At 43.8% G+C, this 27,414-nt stretch overlaps 1 protein-coding gene across 1 annotated transcript; it reads left to right on the top strand.

Annotated features, from left to right (window-relative positions):
- The first annotated feature begins 380 nt into the window (after nt 1-380).
- Nucleotides 381-22,269, top strand: ACP6 (acid phosphatase 6, lysophosphatidic). Its single transcript, XM_012643470.1, has 10 exons — nt 381-1,062; nt 10,519-10,647; nt 10,767-10,897; nt 11,256-11,335; nt 14,740-14,827; nt 15,656-15,788; nt 17,467-17,567; nt 19,712-19,807; nt 21,278-21,443; nt 22,069-22,269. The coding sequence occupies exons 1-10, from the start codon at nt 844-846 to the stop codon at nt 22,210-22,212; spliced, it is 1,287 nt and encodes a 428-aa protein (XP_012498924.1). The 5' UTR covers nt 381-843; the 3' UTR covers nt 22,213-22,269.
- The last annotated feature ends 5,145 nt before the right edge of the window (nt 22,270-27,414 follow it).

Raw genomic sequence — 27,414 nt, 5'->3', positions numbered from 1 at the left:
TAGGCGTCTGGGCTCTTAATCCAGCAATCGCGCTTCCAGGACTTGAAGGAAGTCTTCTATATTCAAAACTAGACTCGAATTACTCCCCACCGCCACCCCTGTCCTCGCACTTCCGCCCTATCCCTGCCTAGCAAATTCTCTGGCCGCACAAATTCACCTCAACCCAACAGCGGCCCAGGCAAGCTGGACACCGGCTGGCGGGACCTGAGTCGAGGCCCGCTCCGAGGGGCGGGGGCGGGGGCGGGGCCAGCCCCTCCCAGGGCGCCCCGTTGCGCGCAGTCTTGTGGGAGTTGTAGTTCTCACAACTCTGAGTCTCCGGAGGAGGCGTCACCGCAGGACTCGTCTTCCCGTGCTCCTCTGCTCGGGTCCACTTGGGACAGGTCCCAGGGTGGGTAAGGAGGTGAGTGGGAACTTGCTTTACAGAAAAGTGGAATCGAGTCGTCTGTGTCAGTGGAGCCGCTGCCGCCGAGGAACTCAGGGCTAGTTCCTGTCCCTTCAAGAATGTTGGAGGCCAAACTTGAAATGCAAGTTTAAGGTTCCCTAGAGAGCGAAAGATAAGCAGCTGAGTTCCCCGCCAGCCCAGTCAGCAGCAGGACCAGCCCTGACCCGGGTTAAAACTTCCAGCGGGTATTCGCTGCTCCCACCTCCGCTTCTTGTCTCACGTTCCCACTCGGGGTCTCCCTCAGGGCCGGGAGTCGCAGTGGTCTCCGCTTGTTGGGGCGCTGGATGGACGCGCCCGACAGTTCCCGCGAACTTGAGGGCGGCCGCTGACACCGCGCCTGCCAAGGGCTCGTGTGGGCCTCCTGCAGCCGCAACCCAGAGGGCAACCGAGGGGCTACCACCATGATCACCCGGATCTTCAGTATGCGCGTGTGGGCCCCGGTGGGCGTCCTGACCTCGCTCGCGTACTGCCTCCACCAGAGGCGGGTGGGCCTGGCCGAGCTGCGGGAGGCGGACGGCCAGCGTCTCGTGGACCGCAGCCTGCTGGAGCTGAAAATGGTGCAGGTCGTGTTTCGGCACGGGGCGCGGAGTCCTCTCAAGCCGCTCCCGCAAGAGGAGCAGGTGAGGGGTTGGCGGGCCGGGGCTGGTGGGGCTAGGACCGTGTTCCAGGCCAGGCGCCTCGCCGGAACACACGCCTTCGGAGTTTTACCCGCGCGGACACGGAAAACAGCAGTAGCTAGTAGTTCAAGTAACAGCTTGAGCAAAGGGGCTGCCTTGGCGCCCCCAGCCGTCCCCGCCTTCCGAGTGCAGGACCGCCCGGGAACTTCCAGATTAGCCCGGATGACTCAACCAGTAGTGCTTCGCGCTTCTTAAGATGCTTGGGAATCTTGTTAAAATGCAGATTCTGATTCGGCAGGTGTGGGGTGGGGCCAGAGAGTCAGCATTTCTAACAAGTGCCTGGATGAACTTGAGTACAAGGGTGCAGTGCCCTTTTATGTGACCATTTTGAAGGTTGTTTGTTGGAGTTGCAGGGACCTTTGTGACAAGAACCACCTTAACTGGGATCACAGGTCAATGCCTTTGGAAACAAATTTTACAACAGCTTTTTCTCAGGGTTTGCTGGAGACCATTTGAGATCTCTTAAAGGCTTTTTGGTAACGTATGCTGTATCTCCAGGTTCTCCTTTTCCATTTCAGGTTTCTAAACCTGTAGTGGAAGAAATTTGAGATAGGAAAAAAATTAAAAATGGGCTAGTCTGTGGTTATGTCTTAAAATCTTTCTGGTTTGTTTAGGATAATTATTACTAAAGCAATAAACAAATAATTAGTTTTTTCAAATGATTGCCCTTCCTGGATGTGACCTTCCATATCAGGAAGGCCTAATGAAGAGGAATAGACAACCTGAAATCCCTAGGCCCCTAGTGTCACATTTACCTGTGGAGTGCCTTTGTATGGTTGGTCTTCCAGGTTGATGCTGCAGTAGGTGGAACAGGTTGTCCAAACTTGATGTTAGATATACTCTTCATCATCACAGTTTCTTTCCAGAAACTCTCAGGGGTATGTCTTCACATTGTACAACTAAAAACCCGTTTTTAAAGGCTGGCCACACATGAAATCAAACATCTAAAGCACTTCCCATACAAATAAATATGTTTGGCAGGCACTTAATTCTATTACCGGGTTTCTAGTTAGCCTTTCTACGGCTATACTACTTTCTAATACTGGAATTTTTATCTCTTGATGCTTTAATGTTTTTTCAGTCCCTTACTTTGGCTTTTTATATTAGATCATTAAATTTTCCTTATGATTTTGTACTCACATAGCCCATCTCTCATGTATACCCCCTCCCCTATTCTTCTCTATTCTTATTACAGAGGGCTGGGAAGTAATATATAGGAATATACATATATTCCTGTTAAAGACAAAGTTATCAGTGGTAGTGGAGAATAAAACTTTGAATGTCTAGGCCTAGACCTGGTACTTACAGTATATATATTCCCTGAAGGCTCTGGAAAAATATTCTTTTAGGGCTTTCTCCTGAGCCGGAGGGTGTGTGATGGGTATCTTTTGCCTTTATGGTGGAAGGGACTATTGGAGCTTAGAATGCCAGCTTCATTCATCTGTGTGGCCACAAAATATGGAGCACTTGAGTCCATGGCCTGGCTTTGCAATAGAGAAGGCACATTACCTCTCCTGCCTGCTCATATTCTCCAGACTTTAGGCAGATGCTTTAAACATCTTGGGTTATCCAGTATAAAGTCTCATGCATAAAAGCCAGGGGTGGGACCAACTCTCTTTCAATTTAGGCTATGAGCAAATGTCATCAGCCTCTTATAATTTGTTTCTGGATATTCTGTCTCAGGTTTTCTTTTCAAGGTCCCATTTGATAGAGGTTGTTATTGGGATTTTCTAATCTTCCAGGTTCTGCTATTAATTGTAGCCAGAGGCACTGCCTGGCAACAGTTCTAAAATTAAAATTGCTTTTGGTACATGTTTCCTAATTTCTGATTGGTTTATAGATAAACATATGTGGCAAGTCATTTCTTTCAGTTATCTCACGAATCCTCAGAAAGTAGCATTGCTTAAAACTAGATGTATTATTGTTTTCTTATGGCTTGAATGGCTGTTGATTTAACCTGTCTTGCTAAAAGATGGTATCTGTGCTTTGGAAATAAAATTATAGAACTTGATTGGCCATTGTTTCTGAACATTAGAGTAGATCCAAGTGCACTTTGAATAGAAGAGATTTGGCCTTGCTTTCAGGTTTCCCTCAGCTCCTCCCCAGACGGTGGCAAGGTAGATGGTCCCCACCTGGGCAGGTTCTTTAATTTTTATAAAATAAAGTCCAACCTGCCCCAGCTTCACTGTTGATTAAGGCATTTGGATCCTTATTTATTTAATAATATAGACAATCTGGGAAGCATAATACCACTATCGTTGTTGCTTAATGCCTCTCCAAAGCTCATCTGAGATAAGCGGTATTCAGGAAACATTGCATGAAGGACGTGTCAGTCAGTCCATCCATTCTTCTGGTCAATGGTTCTTAACCTTGGTGGAACACTGAACTCAACTGGGAAGATTTAAAAAATACTGGTGCCTGGGTCTCCCTCTGAGAGTTTCTGATTTAATTGACCCAGGACATCCAGACATTATAAAAACTTCTCTGGTGAAGCTTTGGAATGATCTGGATTGGATAGCATTTAGAAAGTGAAGGCCCCACACAAGAAAGATCCAGATGTGATTAGCCCAGGATGGGGCTCAGGTATCAGTAACTTTTGAAAAATTTCCTAGTGATGCCCCAAGGTTTAAAACTATTGCTTTATTCTAAAATCTACACCTGGAAGGTTTTTTGTTTACTTTTACATAGACTTTTTTCTTTTACTGGAATGTAGCATATTGATCCCAGTATAGCATTGCCTGAAATGTGCTTTGGTAAGATGCTATTATTCTATGTTGAGAGAACTAGGGGAAACAATCTCACAGAACTCATTGCTGTGACTACTGAAAAGATGTTCATTATATTACTCTATCCTCTTTATGAGGACCCTTGGGAGGAATTTATCCGTTAGTGTTAGAAATAGTACGCTTCTCCTGAACAGTTGGCTTGCTTTTGTCTTTAAACTTGTATAGCTGATCAAGTTTCTTTTTTTATATAAAAGCCAGAAAGCTTAGTGCCAAATCTATGGTCCACCTATAAGTCAATGGTGTGCATTTTTTGGTAGTCTTATTACTGCATCCATTTTTTTGTCCCTGCGTTTGTTTGCTTTTGTCTTTCTTGCCTACTTTGAATTGGTTGTCTTAGTATATTTTTGGTTATGTTATCATATACTTTGTTACTACTTAAAGGTGGAGTATAAACAAAATAAGTAGAATTATCAAGTTAGTCTTTGCTACTGACTCAGAGCTGAATAGCAGGAACAAGAATGAGAGTGTGTATGTGGAATGGACACCATATATGAAACTGATGTATCATCCATTTTTGAAAATCTGAAAACGTGCTCTAGACTTGACATGACCTGGACTTCAAGAGTTGTCTCCTGGGAAACACCAAAGGTCCTCTACTGGTGACTGCGCCTAATAGGAGGAGATTTCCTAGTGAGGCTGAACGGCCCTATGGACCTGTGTGTCAGGCCCTGTGCTGTTTCAGGAAAATCCCAGGATGGTGTAGAAAAACCACCCTCCAAACTGAGATGGTGCAGAATGCAGACCATTCCCAGGTTGAAGCAAACCAAACCACTTTTGCTGTACACACTCTTCACCATCTCTGCTTTGCTCAAGCTTTCTAGCTATTCTTGGAATTCTGAATGCCACCCTCTCTTCCTGCCTACCACTTACTCACAAGTCCAGATCTTTGTCTAAATACTATTTCAAATGCTGTTCCTTCCATGAAACTTCCTGAATCCCCCAGCCAGAAAAGGTCTGTTTTGCCTTTGAATTACTATGGCCTTCATATAGTTTCTTGCTATACCTTTCAGTTTCTATTATGATATTTCTCTCATTTACAGTCATAGCTTGCTTTCTCTGCTAACCTGAAAACCCATGAAAGGCAGGGTCAAGTTATCTCAAGTTTGGTATCTTTCCACAGTATCTGACAAATTGTTGGAGCTATTAATTGTACCTCCTGTGTGCTAGGCCCTTGGCTGGGCATCCAGAATGCAGAGGTCAATAGATGACCCAGTCTCTGTTCTTAAGAAACTAAGTCTGCTGAATAGGGCAGACCAGTAAAGGAGCTCTCCTAACACACTTTGGGAAGGGATACTGAAGAGAGCCACCAAGGCTGTTGTGAAAGCACAGGGCCATGGTCAAGGCTTCTGGGAACCTTTAAGTTGAGTCTTATGGCATGAACAAGAGTCTTTCATTCTTGTTCATTCCATAAGAATTTAAGATGAAGGAAAAAGAAAATTCCAGTCAGAAGAAACATGATATTCAATGGCCAAGGTATATGAGAATGGTGGTAGAAAACAAAGTTGTGTGGCTAGAGAGTAAGTGTGTAGGGCAGGGAAGAACAGAGGGGATGCTTGAGAGGAGGCGGGTCCAGCATACAGCAGACAGCTCTTGAAGAACTTTATGCAGGGGAATTAGAGGATCAGAAAGAGCGAGCAATGTAACCATTGAAAGAGGGAAGAGGTCTCTCTGTGAACACCCAGCCTTCTGATGTCAGCTAAGGCAGCACCAGTTAGGGGGAAGGCTCAAGTGCTGGAGAATGGGTGCAGGTGGGACTGAGACAATGCCTTTTGGAAGAATGGAGGGCCTCTTCTGTGCAAAGAGAATCTGAGACTCCCAGTGACACTCTGCTGGGATAGTTCTGGGAGGGGCAAAGATAAATCCAGTGATACATGACAAAGTAGGTTTTCATATGCTAGTTTTGAAACAAAGCAAAGAAGTAAAAAAATTGAGTTAAATATTGTTCTTTTGATTTTGTGCTGTAAGAATTCAGATTAAGAAGAACCACTGAAAGCTGGAGTGGTCACTGGTTGGGAAGTAAGACTTGAGCTATGCTTGAACATTGAAGAGCAGATGGACGGGCACATAGGAAGAGCAATCTCTACAGGCAAGGGAAGCAAGCTGAAAGAAGATGCAGAGGAAGCAGTGGGCAGGGACTGGGTTGCAGGGAATAAGAGGAGCAGCACAGCTGGGTACAGGAGATGGGCCGAGATGTAAAAGTCCCTGAAGGCCAGATGCCTACTTCTGAGACATTAGGAAAAAGTTATTGATATGATAAAAATGGCTCAGCAAGATTAATTAAGTGATTTTGAAATACACAATGCATTCTTATTTATTGTACTTACCATTCTGTGCAATAGATCGCTAAAGCTTATTTCTCCTAACTGAAATTTTGTACTGAAAAAGGAGATCAACCTCTCCTTTTTCCCCACCAACCCTTCTCTGCCAACCTCTAATAACCACCATTCTACTCTCTATTTCTATGAGTTTGACTTTTTAAGATTCCACACATACAGGCATACCTAAGGGGATATTGCTGGTTTGGTTCTAGACCACTGCAATAAAGTGAATATTGCAATAAAGCAAGTCACACAAATGTTTTGGTTTCCCAGAGCACATAAAAGTTATGTTTACACTATATTGTAGTCTATTTGTGCAATACCATTATGTCTAAAAGAACAATATATATACCTTAATTAAAAATGTATTATTGCTAAAAATGCTAATGATCATCTGAGCCTTCAGCAGGTCATAATCTTTTTGCTGGTGGAGGGTCTTGCCTTGATGTTGATGGCTGCTGACTGATCAGGGTAGGGTGGTGGCTGCTGAAGGTTGGGGTAGTTGTAGCAATTTCTTAATAAGATGGCAGTGAAGTTTGCTGTATCAATTGACTCTTCCTTTCATGAAAGATATCTCTTTAGCATGTGAGGCTGTTTGATAGCATTTTGCCCACAGTAGAACTTCTTTCAGAATTGGAGTCAATCCTCTCAAATCCGGCCACTGCTTTATCAACTAAGTTTATGTACTATTCTAAAGCTTTTGTTGTCACTTCAACAATGTTCACAGCATCATCACCAGGAGTAGATTCCATCTCAAGAAACCACTTTCCTTGCTCATTCATAAGAAGCAACTCCTTATCCATTCAAGTTTTATCATGAGGTTGTAGCAATTCAGCCACATCTTTAGGCTCCAGTTCTAATTTTCATTCTCATGCTCTTTCCACAACGTCTGCACTTACTTCCTCCAGTGAAGTCTTGAACTCCTCAAAGTCATCCATGAGAGTTGGAATTGACTTCTTCTAAACTCCTGTTAAGGTTGATAGTTTTGACCCCCTCTCATGAATCATAAATGTTCTTAATGGCGTCTAGAATGGTGAATCCTTTCCAGAATGTTTTCAATTTACTTTGCCCAGATCCATCAGCGGAATCACTATCTGTGGCAGCTATAGGCTTACAAAGTATATTTCTTACATAATAAGACTTGAAAGTCAAAATGACTCCTTAATCCATGGGCTGCAGAATGGATGTTGTGTTACGGGGCATGAAAACAACATAAATCTCCTTGTACGTCTCCATCAGAGCTCTCTGATGACTAGGAGCATTGTCAATGAGCAGTAATATTTTGAAAGGAATCTTTTTTATGTTTTTTGAGCAGCAGGTCTCAACATTGGGCTTAAAATAGTAAACCATACTGTAAACAGATGTGCTGTCATCCAAGCTTTGTTATTACATTTATAGGGCACAGGTAGAGTACATTCTTAATGGCCCTAGGATTTTAGAATGTTAAATGAGCATTTGCATCAACTTAAAGTCACCAGCTGTATTAGCCCCTGACAAGAGAGTCAACCTGTCCTTTGAAGCTTTGAAATCAAGCATTGATTCCTCCTCTCTAGCTTTGAAAGTCCCAGATCACATCTTCTTCCAATATAAGCTGTTGCATCTAAATTGAAAATCTGTTGTTTAGGGTAACTACCTTCATCAATGGTCTTAGCTAACTCTTTGGATAATTTGCTGCAGCTTCTACATCAGTACTTGCTGCTTCATCTTGTACTTTTATGTTACAGAGATGAGTTTGTTCCTTAAATTTCATGAACCAACCTCTGCTGGCTTCCAACTTTTCTTCTGCAGCTTTCTCACCTCTCTCAGACTTTATAGAGTGGAAGAGAGGGCCTTGCTCTGCATAAGGCTTGGTTTAAGGAAGTGTTGTGGCTGGTTTGATCTTCTATTCAGACCACTAAAACTTTCACTATGTTAGGCAATAAGGCTGTTTCACTTTCTTATCATTTGGTGTTTTCTCTGGAGTAGCACTTTTATTTTTTTGACTTTTGGTAAATTACTTTAATGCACACCTTACTTCCAAAAGTCTAGCTTGAATAAGAGTTTCTGGGAGCTAGAATGGTAAAACGTTGAGAAGGTGGTTTGCAGATAGTGAGTCTGACAGATGCCTCAGCTCTCATTGCTTTCACCAATCTTACAAAAAACACGGAGTACTTACCAGTTTAACAACAAACACCTACTTTCCAGCCCTGGAGAAACTGTCCCAATATGATAGGGAATACAAAGAAATAAAATCCATGTTTCTACTTTCAAAAAACTTAGGACTTATCATCTGGAAGGGATCACAGAGATGCTGTAGCGTCCAAGTCCTGAGGGACCCCAGGAGTCAGGCATCCGATCCCAGGTCCAGGACGGTTGCTTTCTGGCTCAGTCATTTCCACTGCCGCTCCCTTATTTTTCCATTTCCTTGGTTGTCATTCCTGTGCACGCCTGAAGCTGGTTCAGAGAGGCCGCTGCAGGCTCGGGTCTATGCCACCTGCAGAACTCTCGACCTGGTTCAACAGCCTAACAGCGCGGCTTGAACCTTGCGTCAGCCCGTAGGCCCCATTCTTTCTCTTCCAGAGCTCAGATGGATGGATCTCTTTATTTTAGCCAGGGAGGCTTGTGACTAAGAGCTGCCTTTTTTCAAGGAACTACCAGTCAGTAAGAGCCTCAGTCCAGAGCAGAGTAGCATTTTTAATTTCCTTCGAAAACTTTTCAGTCGCGTTCACAACTTGGCTAACTCTGGCACAAAAAGCTTAGTGTTCAGACTGTCTCGGCTTTCAACACACCTTCCTCAACTAAGCTTTATCATTTGTAGCCTTTGAATTAAAGCGAGAAATGTGTAACTCTTCCTTTTACTTGAATGCTTAGAGGCCATTGTAGAATTATTAATTGGCCTAATTTCTATATTGTGTGTCTCATGGAATAGGGAGACCTGAGGAGAGGGAGAGCAAGGAGGCAATGGCTGATTGGAGGAGCAGTCAGAACACGTAGAATATTTATTGATTAAGTTTACTGTCTTATTTGGGCACAGTTCATGGTGCCCCAAAACAATTACAATAGTAACATCAAAGATCATTGATCACAGATCACCATAAGAGATGTAATAATAATGAAAAAATTTGAAATATTGTGAGAATTATCAAAATGTGACACAGGGACAAGAAGCGAGCACATGCTTTTGGGAAAATGGCACTTGCCACAAACCTTCGATTTATAAAAAATGCAATATCTGCAAAGTGTGATAAAATGATGTATGCCTATATTACTAAAAACTAGATTTTAAATGTTTTTGCCACATAAAAATAAGTATGCAAGGTGATGGATTTGTTAATTAGTTTACATTAGTTAATCATTCCACGATGTAAACATATATCAAAACATCACATTGTACCTCATAGGTATTTAAAATTACTATTTTTAATTAAAAATAAAATAAAATACATTTTTAATGTAATGAAAAATAATTTTTCCAAAAATATTAATTAGGGGGTTATGTATATATGGATTGTGGGGGTGGAAGGGTGGAGTCTATTGCAGGTTTTTGCCCGCAGTGATAAGGTTTATACTCTGACAGTAAGATAATGGAAGGGCCATTGGGATAACTTTTTTTCTAGCCAGTGATCAACAGGGCTTGGTGTGGGGATGGTGGGGCAGCAGGGAGCCAGGCAGTTGAATTTTGGAGCCTAGAAGAACTGAGGTAACATCGGGAGAGATTGGGCAGTTGGAGCTCTAAAACCTGTGGCCACTTTGATGTTTTGAAAACCATTACAGTACAATTGGGGAAGGAGCCAGATTGCAAGGAATAAAGGAAGATCGTGAAGAAGCAGTCTTCTTAGATGGCAGCTGGTTGTTTTCAAAATTGTGTGAAAGGAGGGGAAATATGTAGTAGTTACAAGGAACATTAAGTAGAATCCTTAAGGGAGGAATAGGGCATGGAAACCTACAGATCGATCTTACAAATATGGTCACTGAGATCATATTTCATGCATTTACCAATGAATGAATGAATTTGTGTGCCAGCCATTCTGGCCACTTCTCCCCTTTACTTCATGGAGGGCTTAGTGCCAGAGCAGCCCCTTAACAGTGATTGCTTGTGTAGCAATAACAGGACTTGGGCTAAGGACACCTGCAATAATAACTCATCATCTTTTCTTCCCTTAATTGGAACTGAAGTTAAAGTTCCTTTCCTTCCTTCCTATGGGAAGGTTATGGGTCTCGTGTCAGAGAGATGTGTTCTGAGTGCTACTGGATGTTAATGCTGCAAGCTTCAAGAACCATTTTTAACCATGTGTTGTTTTTTATGGTCACAACAGGTAGAGTGGAATCCCCAGCTATTAGAGGTCCCACCCCAAACTCAGTTTGATTACACAGTCACCAATCTAGCTGGTGGCCCGAAACCACATTCTCCTTTCGACTCTCAATACCATGGGATCACCCTGAAGGTGAGCAATGCCTCCTTGCTCTGGGGAGCTCATTGCAAAGCTTCCATGATTTTCTTGGAGCTGCATTCAGCAGGCTGTTAGGTGTTTTCAGTCTTCTCTCTCTTTCTTCCCCACTTTAGGGGGGCATGTTTGCTGGGCAGCTGACCAAGGTGGGCATGCAGCAGATGTTTGCACTGGGAGAGAGACTGAGGAAGAACTATGTCGAGAACATCCCCTTTCTCTCACCAACATTCAACCCACAGGAGGTCTTGTGAGTCATTTGAAAAAGGGATGTTGTATACAGTTTAAGGTCTTGAGCATGAGGAAACCTGTCCTAACCTCCTACATGGTTCCTACTCTCACCCAAGGTAGTTTTGGGGACAACTTGTCATGATGCAGTTACCCTTATGTCACAGGATCCCGTGAACAAGTGGTCAATGGAGGTCATATTCATTGGCCTTCGAGTCTCTCAGGGGCCTCCATCCCACAGGGAGGTAAAGTATTCTTCCTAGCCCCATAGCTCCCCTTATGCAGTTTTGAAAGACTCCCAGCTGCTCTGTGGAATAAGGTAGAGTGTATATAACTAAATGTTTCTTTCGTAAGTGTCTCTACCTTTTCATTTTTTTCAGTGTTCGTTCCACTAACATATATCGGAATCTGGAGTCTACCCGTTGTTTGCTGGCAGGGCTTTTCCAGCGTCAGAAAGAAGGTTTGTGTTTGCAGTCTAGAAGTCAGCCCCTGTCCCAGGCACTTGCTCTTCTCACTTCCAAAGCTCCTCTCCCTCTTTTGGTGCCTATTCACTTGGTCTCTTTTCTCCTGTACCTGTGACTTCCATGGTGCACTGATTCTGGTGGGTCCTTTCCTGTCTGGCCTTAAGTTCTGTCCTTACCAGCCTTCCCTTGACATCAGCGGCTGCTGTGATATGCCTCTGTTCCTGCCTTCTCCTGTCGAGCCTCTACCCAAGCTGCACACGGCAGTCCTAACCAGATCTGGTGAACAATACAGGGGGCTTTTGGCTTAGGTGAGACACTGCTAGCAAGGAAGGAGGGCAGGAGGGACACTTAGGTGGGACCTGAGCCTGCTGCTACTGTTTTGATCTTGGCAACAATCTGCAGCATGACCCAGATGGTATTAACAGTATTCTGTCCAGCATTTCAGCATTGAGAAAGTCTATTGAGTTTGGGTTTTGGCATATCCAGCCAGTGAATGATTGCAGTCAGTGGTTCCCAACCTTTTCACCCCCAAGGACTGCAATAATTGTTCTCCCTTGCAGATCCCATATATTGAGGGCCTTTGGCCATAAATTGATTCAAATTTACATTTAATCATTGGTCTGAATTACAGATCACCATGCCCTCACTAAAATGGTGCCGTAAGGCAAAGGTTTTTGTTATTTTGTTTAGCTTCTTTGGCGGTATCTCAAATAGAAACAAAATTTCTGTCAAACCTTTAAGAAATATGTAAGATGATAGAACCTTCAGGAAAGAGGAGGCTGGTCTCACCCCCAGATGGGCTGGGTACTGCTGCTAATTCTGGCTGAAGTTGGCTGCTGCACACAAACAGTATATGTCTAGGTAACATACAACAAACAAGACAGGCTCCCCTTACTTCTTGGGAGCCCTTGAATTCAGGAGTAATCCACAATGCCTGATCTTCTGAAAGCTCTCACTTGCTCCGCTTCTAAAAGGCAATGTCCTCTTCTTAGAAACACCAAAAGAATGACTGAGAAGGAAAGAAGTTTCCTGAAGGCAGCCTTATCCGCAGGCGGATCCTAGACTGAGGATGCCCTGGGTTTCCAGCAGGGAAGGAAATGGTATCATCTCCAGTCTCAGGTGTGGCTGTCTGGGTCGCAGCTCCTTGCACTGGACCCAGAGGTATTGGGACTCCAATTTGACTTCTGTCACAGCTACTTCCATGCCTTTCCCATTATTAAGGGACTTGAATAGACCAAAGAATCCCAGAAGATGCCACCATTAATGGACGTGGTGCAACTTCGGGATACTGTTTTAGGAGTAGAGAACCCTAGAGAACCCTAGAGGCTTCTGGGTAAAGCTACAGAGAATCAGGCTGTGGGGGAAGCTGGAGATTGTTGATCTTCCCCATTTGGTCAGTCATTCATTCAACACACATCTGAGTTTCTACCCAAGTGTACCTATTTATCATAAACTGTAGGTCTAATATCTAGACATCAATATCAGACTCCAGATGGAAATATTAGAGGTTTATAGTGTTGTTAGTGTTACATTAGAGGTTCAGATAACAATTATTGTTATTCTAATACTTAAAGGACTTAGTACAGTTATCCCTGGTATCCTCGGGAGGTTGGTTCTAGGACTCCTCCCCACATGGATGCCAAAATCTTCGGATACTCAAGTCCCCCATATAAAATGGTGTAGTATTTGCACATAACTTGCACACATCCTCCTGTATACTTTAAATCATCTCTAGATTACTTATACAATAATACCTAATACAATGCAAATGCTATGCAAATAGCTGTTATACTGTATTTTTAAAATTTGTATTTTTATTGTTGTATTGTAATTTTTTATTGTTTTTTTCTTGAATATTTCTGATCCACAATTGGTTGCATTCGTGGATGTGTAATCCAAGGATATGGAGGGCCAACTGAATCCACCAAACATTGATTGTTCTAAGAACTTTGCATGTATTAATTTGTTTAATTCTTGTAATAACCCTATGAGGTAGGTACCATTATTCCCTTTTACAGGTAAGAGAACTAAGACACAGAGAGGCTAAATGATTTGCCCGGGGACACAGAGCTGGTAAATGTTGGAACTGGGATTCAGACTCTGGCAGTCTGGTTTCAGGGTCCATACTCTTCACTTTTATGCTTGACTGTTTCTCTGAGGACAGTGTATCTGGAGAGGGCCTGTGACCATTTGGTCTGTTCTTTTCACAACATGTCCTGCAAAACCCTAGGATTCTTCATAGGGGTCTCTGAAACTACAGGAAAGGGGGAGGATGGGACATGCAAGTGTTCTATGCTTTGGACCCTCACCTTGCAGCCATCAGCCCCTTTTCTTTCATTACTCTACATAATGGTGAGGGGGGAGGTTCCACTGCTTTAGAAACAATTGAAAATTACTGGTATAGTCCCATCCCTTTGATTTTCAAATGAGTCCTAGAGAATGGCAGTGAATTCCCAAGGTGACCCTGCTGGTTATATTTTAGGGTCTAAAATTTTGATTGAGGACTAAACTCTTCTGACATTTAGTCTGATTTCCTTCTTCTGTCCAGACCAATGAAGTGTGTCTGAATTCTGATATTCTAGTAAAATTACTATAGGCTACTTTTAAAGTCCTGGGGTTCTGACTCTATAATTTTGGGTGGAATAAATAGCTCTTTGGGACTTAGATTCACCTATAAATAGCTCTTTGGGAGTTAGATTCACCTAATCACTCTGTGAATTGACCTCAGTGAATTCCAATTGCTGCTGATGAGAGCTGCTGCTTTTGCCATTAGGCCTGAGTAGTGTGGAAAGAGAACCTTGCCATAGGCACTTGGCACAGAGCAAAGCGTGGCATTCTTTGGGCATTGACAGGAGGGAATAAGGGTCCTTAGGAGCTCTGAGCAGCAGTGAGCTGCTGTGAGGTATATAAGAAACATTGTTTGTACTCTAGTCTTTGGTTGCCAGCAATTCGTTCTCAGTTTGTCATGTGGCAAATCACCATACTGGCCTGTAGGATTGGACTTTGGGAAGCAAGAAAGTAACCTTGTTCTGATAAAGTCATTCTTTATTAGAATGCCCAAGTGCTACTGGTGCTTTGAGGCAGAGATTTTTATAGAAGGGGTCAGGGAAGTACCAGTCTGGTCTGTACCTGCTCTAGTCTATTTGTGGCCCAATAGGAGGGCTTGTGCTAGACGGAACAAGGCTGCTACTTGCTCTTTCCATTACTCAGACCATAGGAGAGCTCCTGTTGGCAGGGCCAGGGCATGTTGAAGGCATTCACTGTCCTTAAGGAGTAACTTGGATAATCTGCCTCTTGGAGCAGCTCCATCTCTGTAGACAAAGGGAGGAAGAAGTGGTGGAGATGTTGGGAAGAAGAAACTGAGGCCTCTTCCTGCCTGTGCTTCCTACCTTCCTTTCAGGCCCCATCATCATCCACACTGACGAGGCAAGCTCTGAAGTCTTGTACCCCAACTACCAAAACTGCTGGAGCCTGAGGCAGAGGACCAGGTAACTGTCCTTAGATTCTTGCTCACCTGTGGGGAACAGCCTTTTATCACCTTTGCTGGCAGGACTCTGCCTGTACTGAGGGCCTGCCCAGACTCACCCCACTGGTGGATAAGGGATAGAAGGGATCAAACTACACTCAGGTCTGACACCAGCTGTCCAGGAAATGAAGAAGCTCTTGCTCACAGTGGCAGGCTCATAGTGCAGGTACAGGAAGCCTGGGAAAGCCACACGCAGGGCCAGACAGATGGCACATATAGCCACAAGTGGCCTTTGCTGTTTACAAAGCATTATCTTCCTGACAACCCTGGGCTCTCAAGTGGGGAGGATGAGGAAACCAACAGGTTAAATAAAAGATGATTGAGCCTGTCATCGATCTGCAAATCCAGGTGTACAAACACAGGAAAACACAGTTTCCTTCTCTTACCAACATGCTGTCGTGTAGGATAGATTGGTTTGGGCTGATGGCAGTTTTCAGTTCTCAGGTATTTCTGGGCTGCACTAAGACTATGTAATATGTGTTCCATAAAAGAAAGACAATGCTGTTTTCAGACAGACCTGGGCCATGCTTTCATCATTTTTAATATAATAGAAATACTATAGTGGAATTTGGAAAATCCAGCCTTTTATTCCAACCCTGGTACTTGCTAACTTACAAGTCATTTCACCTCATGGAGCCTTAGTTTACTCATCTGTAAAATTGGAATAATACCAGCTAATTCCAGTGGGTCATTGTGGAGATTAAATGAGATCCCAAATGTTGAATGAAGCACACTTTATAAACTGTTAATCACCATACAATATAAGGTATTACTTTTTATTTTTTATCAGAGGCCGGAGGCAGACTGCCCATTTGCAGCCAGGAATCTCAGAGGATTTGAAAAAGGTGAAGGAGGGGATGGGTATTGACGATGCTGACGAAGTGGATTTCCTCATGCTCCTGGACAACATGGCTGCTGAGCAGGTGGGGTGACTGTCTTTCCTAGGCCCAGGGGTTGGGGAGCCTGGGACAGACACCTGGATGAACCGGCTCCTGGGGTAGAACTGGGTGGAGAGAAGTGGTGGGACCCTCCTGGTTTGGAGGCGACTATGCTAGGACCTCCAGATGGAATGGCTGTGGGGACTGAGGGGCAGGGAGTCACTCACATTTAACTCCAGATCAGAGTTTCTGAAGCAGATTCCCCAGAATACCCAATATGTGAGTGTGTACGTTTGGGTAGGCAGGGGTGGGGTGCGTGATGGGTAGGAAGAGATAGGTAGGGTCTAAAAATTTTGGAATCCGTATTTATTGTATCACTTTTTGGAGAGTTTATATGTACATCAGCATATCTTAAAAATCTGGAAACCTATGGTAAAGAAAGCTGGTTAGGCCAGGTGTGGTCGCTCACACCTATAGTCCTAGCACTCTGGGAGGCTGAGGCGGGAGGATCGCTTGAGCTCAGGATTTCGAGACCAGGACTGAGCAACAGCAAGACACTATCTCTACTAAAAATAGAAAAAAATTAGCCATGCATGGTGGTGGGTACCTATAGTCCCAGCTACTCAGAAGGCTGAGGCAGGAGGATCTCCTGAGCACAGGAGTTTGAGGTTGCAGTGAGCTTATGATGATACCACTGCATTCTAGCCAGGGGGACAGAGCAAGACTCTGTCTCAAGGAAAAGAAAAAAAAAAAGAAAGCTGGTTAATCTCCTTTTTTATTTTTTTTTAGAGACTGGGTCTTACTCTGTCACCCAGGCTGGAGTGGAGTGCAGTGGAATGATCATAGCTCACTGTAACCTCGAATTCCTAGGCTCAAGTTATCCTCCTACTTTAGCCTCCCAAGTAGCTGGGACCATAGGCACGTTCAACAACATCCAGCTAATTTTTTAATTTTTTTGTTGAGATGGGGTCTTGCTATGTTGCCCAGGCTGATCTCGAACTCCTGGTCTCAAGTAATCCTCCCACCTGGGCCTCCCAAAGTGCTGGGGTTATAGGTGTGAACCACTGTGCCCAGCCAAAAGCTTGTTAATCTTTAGTTTTCCTCAAACTTATTTAGCCATAGAATCTTTTTTTATGTAATAACTGCATAAAGCATACTACACAATGGGAAATGTTTCTCTAGATTCAGAAATTGGATACCCAAAGGCAGTATAGGATTTTCCTTCCTTCTCTTGTGAAAATGACAGTGTGCCCTGAAGGCAGAAATGTAGCTTGTGCTTATGTGTAACATAGGTTTAAGGTTATAAGGCAAGAGTTCATATAAAGATTTGTATGGCATACTTTTTCGAAGTCATTTTGGGGAAAAGGAAGGCTACATGGAAATTTATGAATTCCTTGCCTTGTATTTTATTCATCTTTGTAGCTTAAGTTTATATTTTATTGTTTTTTATTTTTTGCTTGTGTATTTTAAGTTTAAAAAATTCAAATGTTTTTCATTTTAGAGCAAATGGGGAGCCATCAGAAGGGGAGAAAAAAATAATTTTTCTTGGCCTTCATATCTCTAGTAATAGCTTCAGAAGAGCCTTGGGGACATAGCTTCTTGGGCTGTTAAGGTGTTCCCCAGGAGAAGACAGTCCCCTGCGGGCTCCATGGAAGCTGATCAGCTGCCAGGATCAGTAAGGGAGAAGCATTTCTTTCTAAAACTGTACATATGGCCCTTACAGGTGCATAGACTCCCAAGCTGCCCCATGCTGAAGAGATTTGCATGGATGATTGAACAGAGAGCTGTGGACACAGCCTTGTACGTCCTGCAAAGGGAAGACAGGTGAGGAGCCTCTGGCTGCTGGCATCAAGTCACGCTTGGTCAGACCTCCAAGTGTGTGGGCAAGGGGAGTTCATCAGGCCCACTCACACCTGCCAGCTGGTGTCTCTGTGCTCGAGGAGGCTAAAACGACCCCATTCAGCCTACTAGCAGGCCTAGGTCCTTACATTCTGGAGCAGGGACTGGTGACTTAGTGGATCTATTCCCTGTCATACATAATGAGAAAACGCCACCCTTCTGACTTTCTGTCAGTCATTCACTTTTTCCTTTTGCTTTAATGTTTAAAGGATTTGGTAGGGGGAGCTGAAGAAAGAATAATCATTTCTCACTTCATTCGATACTTTACAATTTATAAATCATTTTCACGTTCACACTGTTAGTTAGGTGGCATTATGCCTGGCTTTATAGATAAAGAAACTGGAGTTGGGAGATGCTGGCTACTTGGTCTGGGCTCAGCTGGCAAGTGGCAGAGCCAGGACTTGGACCCAGGTCCTCTGACTACCAATCCTGTGTTTTCTCTATATTACCAGTACTTAGGGTTCTGTTTCTATCAGGCCTGTTTCCTGAGAACCAGAGTGGAAAGTTTCTCTCTTACCAAATTTCAGAAGACACCTTTTTCTGATTAAGAGCATTCAACTTGCTCTTGCACTAGGTGCTGTGGTAGAGGAGATAGATGGGAAGTGGAGGAATAGTCCTGGGAAAGACAAGTGGCAGGGGAAGACATCTAACATTTTTTACGAGTTTTCACAGTTGATTGCATAAAAATAAGAGCCTCTGACTTCATTCCTTTTATGTCTACTTGTGCACTGGCCTAGGGCATCCGGAAGGCTCTAGCCAAGCCATGCAGCTTACTGCCACTCCCTTGGACTTGCCAGGTTCCTTTTTTTGTTCATAAAGTGGCCTTACCAGACCTCAATGGTCACTGCCCTCCCTTCCATTAACACACATATTTAGTAAATCTTTTAGGGTGTGTGGGCCATACAATTTCTGTTGCAGCTACTCATCTCTGCCCTGGTAACATGAAGCAACCATAGGCAACATGCAAACAAATATGCAAGGCTGTGTTCCAATAAAACTCTACTTACAAAAGCAGTCAGGTTGGATTTGACCCATGCTATAGTTTCCTTTCTCCTGGTTTAAATCATTTTAAACAAGACCTTATCCACTGTCCTATCTATTTGAATTAGCCCTGGTTTTATAAAACTGCTGTTTCTTCAAGGACAAATGGTTACAGCCTCACAAGGCCATCCAACTTGGCTCTGCCTGTACACAGTCTTCTAGAAAGTATATGTTGCATACAATGTTGGTTGCCTACTCTTCATCCATTGCTGCAACATTCCTTGATTTATAAAGGTTGCAATTTACCCAATCACCATGAATAAAGATCGGTCTAAGCCAATCATGGCAACCTTATTCCCTTTCGTCAGTGATTGGGTTCTGGGAATTCTAGGAGAGGTATTTTTTTTCTCTTTGATAAAAATGAGAGTCACAAAAACAAAGCCTTTTTGCACTCACCAGCCCTTATCTTCCTGCTTTGTTCACTACTGTGAGTGGATGCGCTTTGAGTTGCAGTAGTCACCTTGTAACCATGAGGTGATGTGCCTGAGAATGAAAGTGATGGAGCCACAGAGCCAACCCTGGGGGCGCTACCGCTGAACTTCGTGTTAAGTGAAATATATAAGACATAAATAAGAAATAAGTTTATGGTCTAAACTCCAAAAGAAGGAAGGCTGGCACATAGGACACATAATTTAGGATGTTCTTGTTTCTTCTGATGATTTTTCTAAGGGTCTTCTGGAACTTCTGGAAATCATTACCCCCTGTCTTTCACAGCTTTGTTCTTTTATTTCTCAAGGCCTAGTTCTTCATAACTTTTGTGGGTTGCCCCTCTCCTACTCCTCCAGCCCCTCCCATCTCAGTTGTACATCCTGGTGCTGTTGCTGTTGGAAGTCTTTGTTCACAGAGAACCCTCAGACTTCACCGAGGGCCATTTCTCTCCCTCCTGCCCATCACTATCCCTTGTGCATTACTTGTCTTTCTCTCCGCTCTGTCTGATTGAGCTCCTGAGGTCCTAGGGGGCATCACCAGCTATGTCCCCTGAGTGCTGAGTGCCCTCTGGGTGCTTAAATGTTGTTCACTCTTCACAGGGAAAGTCTTCAGATGGCAGTAGGCCCATTCCTCCACATCCTGGAAAGCAACCTGCTGAAAGCTGTGGACCCTGCCACTCCACCCGGCAAGACCAGGTGCCTGGCACAGCAACTCTGCTATGTGCAGCTGAAGGCCATGGGGACTTCTGGCTACAGGGAGGGAACCCAAATCTTAGGGGGACAAGATGCAGTATATCAGTGACTGAAAGCAGATTTTTAAGAGGCCATGAATTCCAAAGAGGTTCACAACCTTTTTTACCCTTCTTCCTACTGCTCCCCTCCTCCTATGTTTTGAAAATTTTATTTTAGCAAAAAAGAATCCTAAATTAATTTTTCTATTTTTTAACTAATTGAATGTGTTTCAAACAGTGTAGCCAACATGATATCACACTGATTTCATGTTATAATAGTCCAAAACAAAGATAATTGCTTACTAGATTGTCTAGTTTGAACACTTTCATGGAGTGTACAGAGGTGTGATATCCTTTAGGCATCATAGAATGTTGGAAGTGGCTCATAAGCCTCCATTGCCAGTTTTGTGGCCTGGAACCGCAGGTTGGAACCACAGATTTGGAATGTTATATGTCCTAGGACTAGGCACTTGCTAAGCAAAATGTGGTCTGAAGACGAACAGCTTCACCATCGCCCAAGAACTTGTTAGATTCTCAGGACCCAGCCTGATCTACTGAATCAGCATCTGCATTTTAAGAACATCCCCAGGTGATTTGTATACACCCTAATGTTAGAGAAGCACTGTTGTAAGGCTGCCTTCTTGGGAGAGAGAGAGAGAGATTGCGCATAGCTAGAAACTGACAATGAGTATTGGAGGAGGCATAGTGGACAGTGAGTTGAAACAGGAACATTCAGGAATTTGGGGCCAAGATTTATAATGGCAAATCATATGAACGTCCTTCCCTCTCCTCCACAGTCCCTTCACAGTTCTTGCTATGCCTTGTGTCTGTAGAATACTGCAGGATCCAATGCTTGTCATCTAGGTTTAGAGTCAACACATTAAATATTTGATCCTTTCTAAGAGATAGATACTGGTGTCAGGCAGATGTAGATGAAAATGACACCTTTATTACTGATTAAAGCCATTTGGAGAATGTTTTCAGGGCCAAACAGGCTTATTAATAGTCTTTTGAATGAACTTAATTCCCCCAAACTGCAAGCTTCCCCAACAAGGAACAGAGCTTGCCCTACTAAACTTGTCACATGGCTGAAAGTAGGAGAAGCATTTGCCAAAGGCTGGTGGGACCTGAAGAGAGAAGAGAGGTGAGGCCTAAGCCACACATTGAAACTCACCAGGGGAGGAGTGAGGGGGTGGGAAGGAAGAGGCCAGGAGAGCTGCTCCAGTGGGGACCCTCCTCATGAAGACATGAGGAGTAGGAATAGGGGTTCTCCATACCAACTACTGCAAAGGAGTTTTATACCAGGCTCAACTGATTTCTAGATATCACCTGGTTTCTGAGGCAGATGTTCCTCCTCACTCAAAGAAGGCAGGCAGTGTCCTGGCCTCCAGAGTCCCGAAGCAAAGAATTGTAGAGAACTGTTTCCTCCTTGCAGGAAGCTGTACCTCTATGCGGCTCATGATGTGACCCTCATGCCTCTCTTACTCACCCTGGGGATATTTGACCACAAATGGCCACCGTTTGCTGTTGATCTGACCATGGAGCTCTACCAGCACCAGGAATCTAAGGAGTGGTTTGTGCAGCTCTATTACCATGGGGAGGTAAGACCTCAGAGGTGGGACTGGGGTGGCTAGGCACCCTCCCTCCAACCCCACCCACCTGGTTTGGCATCAGGTCTCCATCCTCAGGCCCAGTGGAGTCTCTGGTGGTCTAGTCAGCTCTCTGAATCCTGTAGGGTGACTCACAGCTGTCTAGGTATAGGGCAGAACTTGGGTTTTATCCCAGTTCCATTGTAAATTCCTTCTAGGAACAGGGCCATCCTCCTTCTCTTCTCCTGAGTGTCTCTGCCCGGATGTAACATCCTGACTGTGAGGCCGGTTTTGAAAATTAATGACGGTGTCTTTGGGAGGTGATGTGTGCTGTCAGCACCCTTGGTGCCTTGACTGCTCATCAGGGCTGATGTCCAGGACAGAGGCTGTTAGCTCTCCCAGCTTGTAACTTGACTGTGTCTACCCAGTTAATTCAACAAACATTTCTTAAACCCTTTTATAAGCAGGGCATAGTGCTTTTATTATGGAAGATGACCAGGTAGTGGGGCCTTCCTGGCTGTTAATGTTTGCACACACATACCACTTGGGTCAGAGCCTCTCAGGCCTCTGGGTTCATCTGAAAAGAATAGAAAGATGATGTCCTCAGTGGACCTGCTGAGTTGTGTCTCTTCTGCAGGAGCAGGTGCCACGAGGTTGCCCTGATGGGCTCTGTCCGCTGGATAAGTTCCTGAATGCCATGTCAGTTTACACCTTAAGCCCAGAAAAATACCACACGCTCTGCTCCCAAGCACAAGCAGTGGAACTTGGAAATGAAGAGTGACTGATTTATACAAGCAGGATGTGTTGATTTTTAAATAAAATGCCTTTATACAATGCCTCCAGCTTCGTGTGATTGGGGAGCAGGGAGGACAAGGGTTAATGTACTTTAACATAAGGTAAGGGTATGTCCTTCCTGTACGTATATTAAGGTCTCTTCCTGAAAGGAAAAGGGGTATAATGGTGAGACCAAAGGGCTAGTTCTCTATTTTGGGGCTTGGTTCTAAGGTCAGAAGCACCTGCATGTGACACGGGCTGGGGCCATCATGACCCTGTCGGATTTTGTTGGTTTTGGACTAAAGTTCTATCTTAATTTCATAGACATTTATTGAGCCACCTACTAAGCAGTGGTCAATTCAAGGGTGAACATTTCTGCCCTCGAGTTATTTCAGTCCAGTGGGAGAGGCAGATAAGTAACTCGGTAATTACAATGCGGTATGTTTAGCACTGTGATAAGGTACACGGGGGGCTATTTGGAGACAGAGAAGAAACCTCTAGCTCTACCTGGCAGGGGCTGCAGGAGCAGTTGAGGAAGGCGTCTGAGAAAGTTTTGTTCTGATCTGAGTGGAGAAAGGCAAGTAGGAGTTAACAGGTAGGAAAGGAGGAAAGGTGGTTATGGGTAGGTAAAAGGCTTCGAGGTCAGGGACCTTGCTGGGTGGTGGGATGGAACCCTGCTGTGGAGGCCAAGCAGGAGGAAGCCGGAAGGACACTGAGCCTCTGATGGCTGAAGCTCCGGGAGCAAACGGGGTCTCCAGGGCTTCACAGTCGTGGAGTTGGAACCACTCCGCAGAAGAGCTCCACCTTTAACTGGGCCCCCAGGGTGCCCAGTGATCCCCTATTTCCTTGTAAGTGTTGCCATTTTCCCCAGAATCTATTTCAAACCTTCTCCAAGCTTCAGACACTAATGTCTACCTGGATGTCTCATAGGCATAAAACTTTTCATGACAAAGTCAAACCCCTCTCTCCTCCCAGACCTGCTCTTCCCATAGGCTTCCTTATCTGAATGAATGACACCTCCACTATCCACCCAGTTGCTAAGCCAGAAATCTGCCCTTCTTTCCTTCATCTCACATTTGCCTACGTCTAATCAGTTAAGTATTATCATATTTCCTGTTTATTTATTGAATATAGTCACATCTCTCCATCCTGAATCTTCAATATCCCCTCCCTATTCTCACTCTGCTGATTACTGTATTTCTTATTTCACTGAGAAAGTAAAAGAAATCAGAAGAAAACTTTCATATTCCCCCCTCTACCAAATCTGCTAACCCAGTTGCATTGGTGCCCGTTTGGCCTTCCTTCCTTCCTTCCTGTTACTAAGGATGCACCATCCCTACTCATATCCAAGGCCAACCTTCTAGCTTTGCATTGACTCCTACAGTTATCTTTTTTCTGCATTGTCAATTTTCTCTTCCTATCAGTTATTCCCATTAGCATGCAAATATGCTGTAAAATCTCCTGTCTTAATTTTTTTCTCCACATCTTTGATCTACTATGCTATTTTTCTTCCCTTTACAGCAAAACTCAAAAGAGGTGCCATCTCCGATTCTTCCCTTCCAATTCTCTCTTGATCCAACTGTGATTGAGTATTCACCCCTACCACTCCATGGAAACAGCCCTTTTCAAAATCATCAATGACCTCTGTGTGGGAAAACCAATAGCTAATTTTTATTCTTCTTATTCAGCTTCTCATCAGCATTCTTGGAATATTTCCTTCATTTTGTTTCTATGACAAATATTCTCGTGGTCCTCCTCCAGTTTCTCAACTTCTTTGTTTTTACTGGATCTACCTTTTTCTAATCTATAAGTGTAGGCATGTCCCAGGGCTTTGTCCTTGGATCTTTTCTCTTACACCCACTCCCTAGGTGATCTTAAGCAGTACTATAATTTTAAATATTTACACAATGTCTCCCAAATTTATACCTTTACCTAGACCTTTCCCCCTGAATTCCAGTCTCATTTGCACCTATCTACTCAGCATCTATATTTGCATATTTAAGATATGTAATAGGTATGAAACTTCCACAATAAACTCTCAATAAACTCTTATTGTCCACAATAAACTCTCAATTCCTATGCCTTTTCAAACCTGCTCCTTCTGCAGGCTTCCCATCTAGGTGAGTGGCACCACCATTCACCCAAATTGCTTGAGCCAAGTACTTTGGAATGACTTGACTCCTCTTTTTCTCATGCCCTACGTATAATACACCAGTAAGTCCTGTTGTATTTCTCTTCAGACTATATCCATAATTGACCACTTCTCAAAATTTCCATAGCTACTTTCTTAGTCCAGCATCATCTCTTACTTGGATTATTACAAAGGCCTTCTAACTAGTTTCCCTGTTTCTGCCCTTCCCTTCTCTCCCAATCTATTCTCAACACAGTGTTGCTTTTAAAACAAAGTCAGATTATGTCACTATTCTGCTCAAAATTCTCCACTGGTTTCCCATCTCAATGTAAGGGATAGTCATCGTAATGTCCCTCAAAGCCCTGTGACATCTCGCTGCACTCCAGCCACGTTTGCCTTCTTACTATTCTTTTTTCCTTAATGGAAACTTTTCATTTTCTTTTTAATTGACAAATGTATACATTTATGGGGCACAAAGTGATGTTTTGATATATGTACATATTAGGGAATGATTGAATCAGGCTAATAATATATCTATCACCTCACTTGCCATTTTTTTGTGTTGATAACATTAAAATTTTATTTTTTCAGCCATTCTGAGTAATATAGTTGCTGTGGTTTAAAAACTTTTGTCCTCTCCAAATTTCATGTTGACACTTCATCTCCAAGGCAATGAATGATTTTGGGGTATGGGTCTTAATGAGAGGTCTAGCTTCATGAATGGATTAATACTACTATAAAAAGTGCTTTCAGGAATGGGTTCTTCCTCCTGCTTTTCTGCCATGTGATGATACAATGTTTCTTCTCCCTGGTACTATCTTGGAAGCAGAGAGACTGGGCCCTAACCTGCTGGTGCCTTGATCTGACTTTTCAGCTTCCAGAACTGTGAAATAATAAGTTTCTGTTCTTTATAAATCACCCAGAGTGTGGGTATTCTGTTATAGCAGCACAAAACAGACTAAGACAACAGCACATTATTATTAAATCTGGTCACTATGCTTTGCACTAGATCATTAAAATATATTCTTCCTGTCTAACCGGGACTTTGTACTCTTTGACCAATATCTGCCCTTTCCCCATCCTCCCACCCCCTTCTTACTAGTCCTGAAGATGGAGTATGCCAAGTAGCCCTGAGCCATGTCCTCACCTCAGGGTCTTTGCACAGGCTGCTCTCTTTTCCTGGGATGTTCTTCTAGACATTTGCATGGTTCGCTCCCTCTCTTCATCCACATCTCAGCTCACTGTCGTGTCAGAGAGGCCCTCCTTGTATCATCCTATGTAAAACGTTTCTGACCCACCCCCTCCCTCTACCTCCAGCCTTAGTTACACTCTGTCCCCTTGTGTTATGGGCTGAATTGTGTCCCCCACAAATTTCATATGTAGAAGTCCTAACCCTTCCATAGCAAGTCCTCAACTTAATGTTGTACATAGGTTTTTGGAAACCATGACTTTAAGCAAAACAACATACAGCAAGTCTTCAAATAGCATCGTTTCACTAGCATCATTTTATTATAACGTTGATGAGAAAAAAATTTTGGTTTCGTTATATGCCATTTTCTTTAAAGCTGCGGTTTCCAAGAACCTATTGCTGTGATTAAGTGAGGACACGCTGTACCTCAGTCGTGACTGTATTTGGAGTTAGGGCCATTAAAGAGGCAATTAAAGTAAATGAGGTCATGCGGGTGGGCCCCAATTCATTACGAGTGGTATCCTTATAGGAAGAGGAAGTTAGGACATAGGCACAGAGGGAGACCATGTGAAGACACAGAGAGAAGATGGCCATCTACAAGGCAAGGAGAGAGGGCTCAGAAGAAACCAGTCCTGATGACACCTTGATCTTGGACTTCAGCTTCCAGCACTGTGAGGAAGTAAATGTCTGTTGTCTACGATGCCCAGCCTGTGGTGCTGTTGTGTTAGGGCAGCCCTAGCAAACTCTTGTCCCGACTTTGTCCCCATGGTATTTATCAGTGCTTGGTACTACATATCTGTGTAACTATCTCCCTGACTACGATGTAAGCTCCATGAAGTCAGACTTCATCTTGTTCACTGATGTGTCCCCAGCACTTAGCATGGTGCCTAATGCATGCTAGTGCCCAAACAGTCATTTGAACGTTTGCACGACACATCCCCCACCCCGGGGATCAGTAGTGGCTTCCTGGTAGGTTATACCCTTTCCTGTTTCCATCCCACTCTGAGACGTGGCCCCTGCTCACCTCTCCAGCCTCACAGCCCTCCTTGGCCAAACTGAACTCTGTTTTGAGAAAAGGAAATTCCATTTCTCTGGCCTCTTGACCCTGGCGTACATGATTCCGTCCCCTGACCCCTGACACACACTCCCCTTACCTGTCTAATCCCTGCTTATCTCTGTTATTGTATTTCTAGAGGCAAGTACAGGGACGGGTATAAAGAGGACCTCAGCGAAAATTTACTGAATAAATGAATGAGTTCAGAACTCTTCGACTTAACTCTCTACTCCTTTCAACCGGCGCCAAGGGGTCTTCTAGCACACTCCCCTCACTCACCACTAGGGGGAAGCATAGAGCGAAGGGAAGCGCCAGGTCTTTCCCTTGGTTGAAATTCTGACGGCTTGTTTCTTTGTGACCCTTGGACAGGCGTTTCTGAGCCTGATTTTCCTCTCATGTAAAATGGGGATAATCATATGTACTAATTAGAGTTGTTATGAGAATTAATTGAGGAAATTTAAGGGCCTTCAAATGTTCTTTTCCCCCCTTTCTCTATTTCTTCCCTCTTTCTACTAGGTTCTTAATAGTGATAGATTTCTTCCACTAAAGGGAGCATTAGGGAATGTTCTTTTCCAACTGCCTTCCTCTCTGCCTGCCCTTCCTAGGGCAGTGTTCCTGTGTGCGCAGGGGATTTGGAGTCAGAACCCTGGTTCCCTCACTCACCCACCAGTTGTGTGACTGTGGGCAAGTCTCTTCTCTGAGCTTACGTTTTCCCACCTATAAAACAAGGCTATTAATGTTTGCCTACCTGACAATTTGTCCTGAGGATGCAAGGGGAAAGATGGATGTGAAAAACACTTTATAAACTCCTAACCTGCCCTTGGCTGTGACCATG

This window comes from Propithecus coquereli, unplaced genomic scaffold (genome assembly GCF_000956105.1).
Source record: "Propithecus coquereli isolate 6110/MARCELLA unplaced genomic scaffold, Pcoq_1.0 Scaffold197, whole genome shotgun sequence".
NCBI classification, from domain to species: Eukaryota; Metazoa; Chordata; class Mammalia; order Primates; family Indriidae; genus Propithecus; species Propithecus coquereli.
Note: the sequence above shows the minus strand (reverse complement) of the source record. Positions and strands in the feature narration are given on the sequence as shown.

What these genes read in the sequence shown, in the direction of transcription:
- ACP6 (XM_012643470.1), top strand. Translation starts at nt 844, where the DNA reads ATGATCACCCGGATCTTCAGTATGCGCGTGTGGGCCCCGGTGGGCGTC. An exon ending in ACTCCACCCGGCAAGACCAG is followed by an intron (nt 19,808 to 21,277) that starts GTGCCTGGCACA and finishes TCCTCCTTGCAG; the next exon opens with GAAGCTGTACCTCTATGCGG. An exon ending in AGCTCTATTACCATGGGGAG is followed by an intron (nt 21,444 to 22,068) that starts GTAAGACCTCAG and finishes TCTCTTCTGCAG; the next exon opens with GAGCAGGTGCCACGAGGTTG.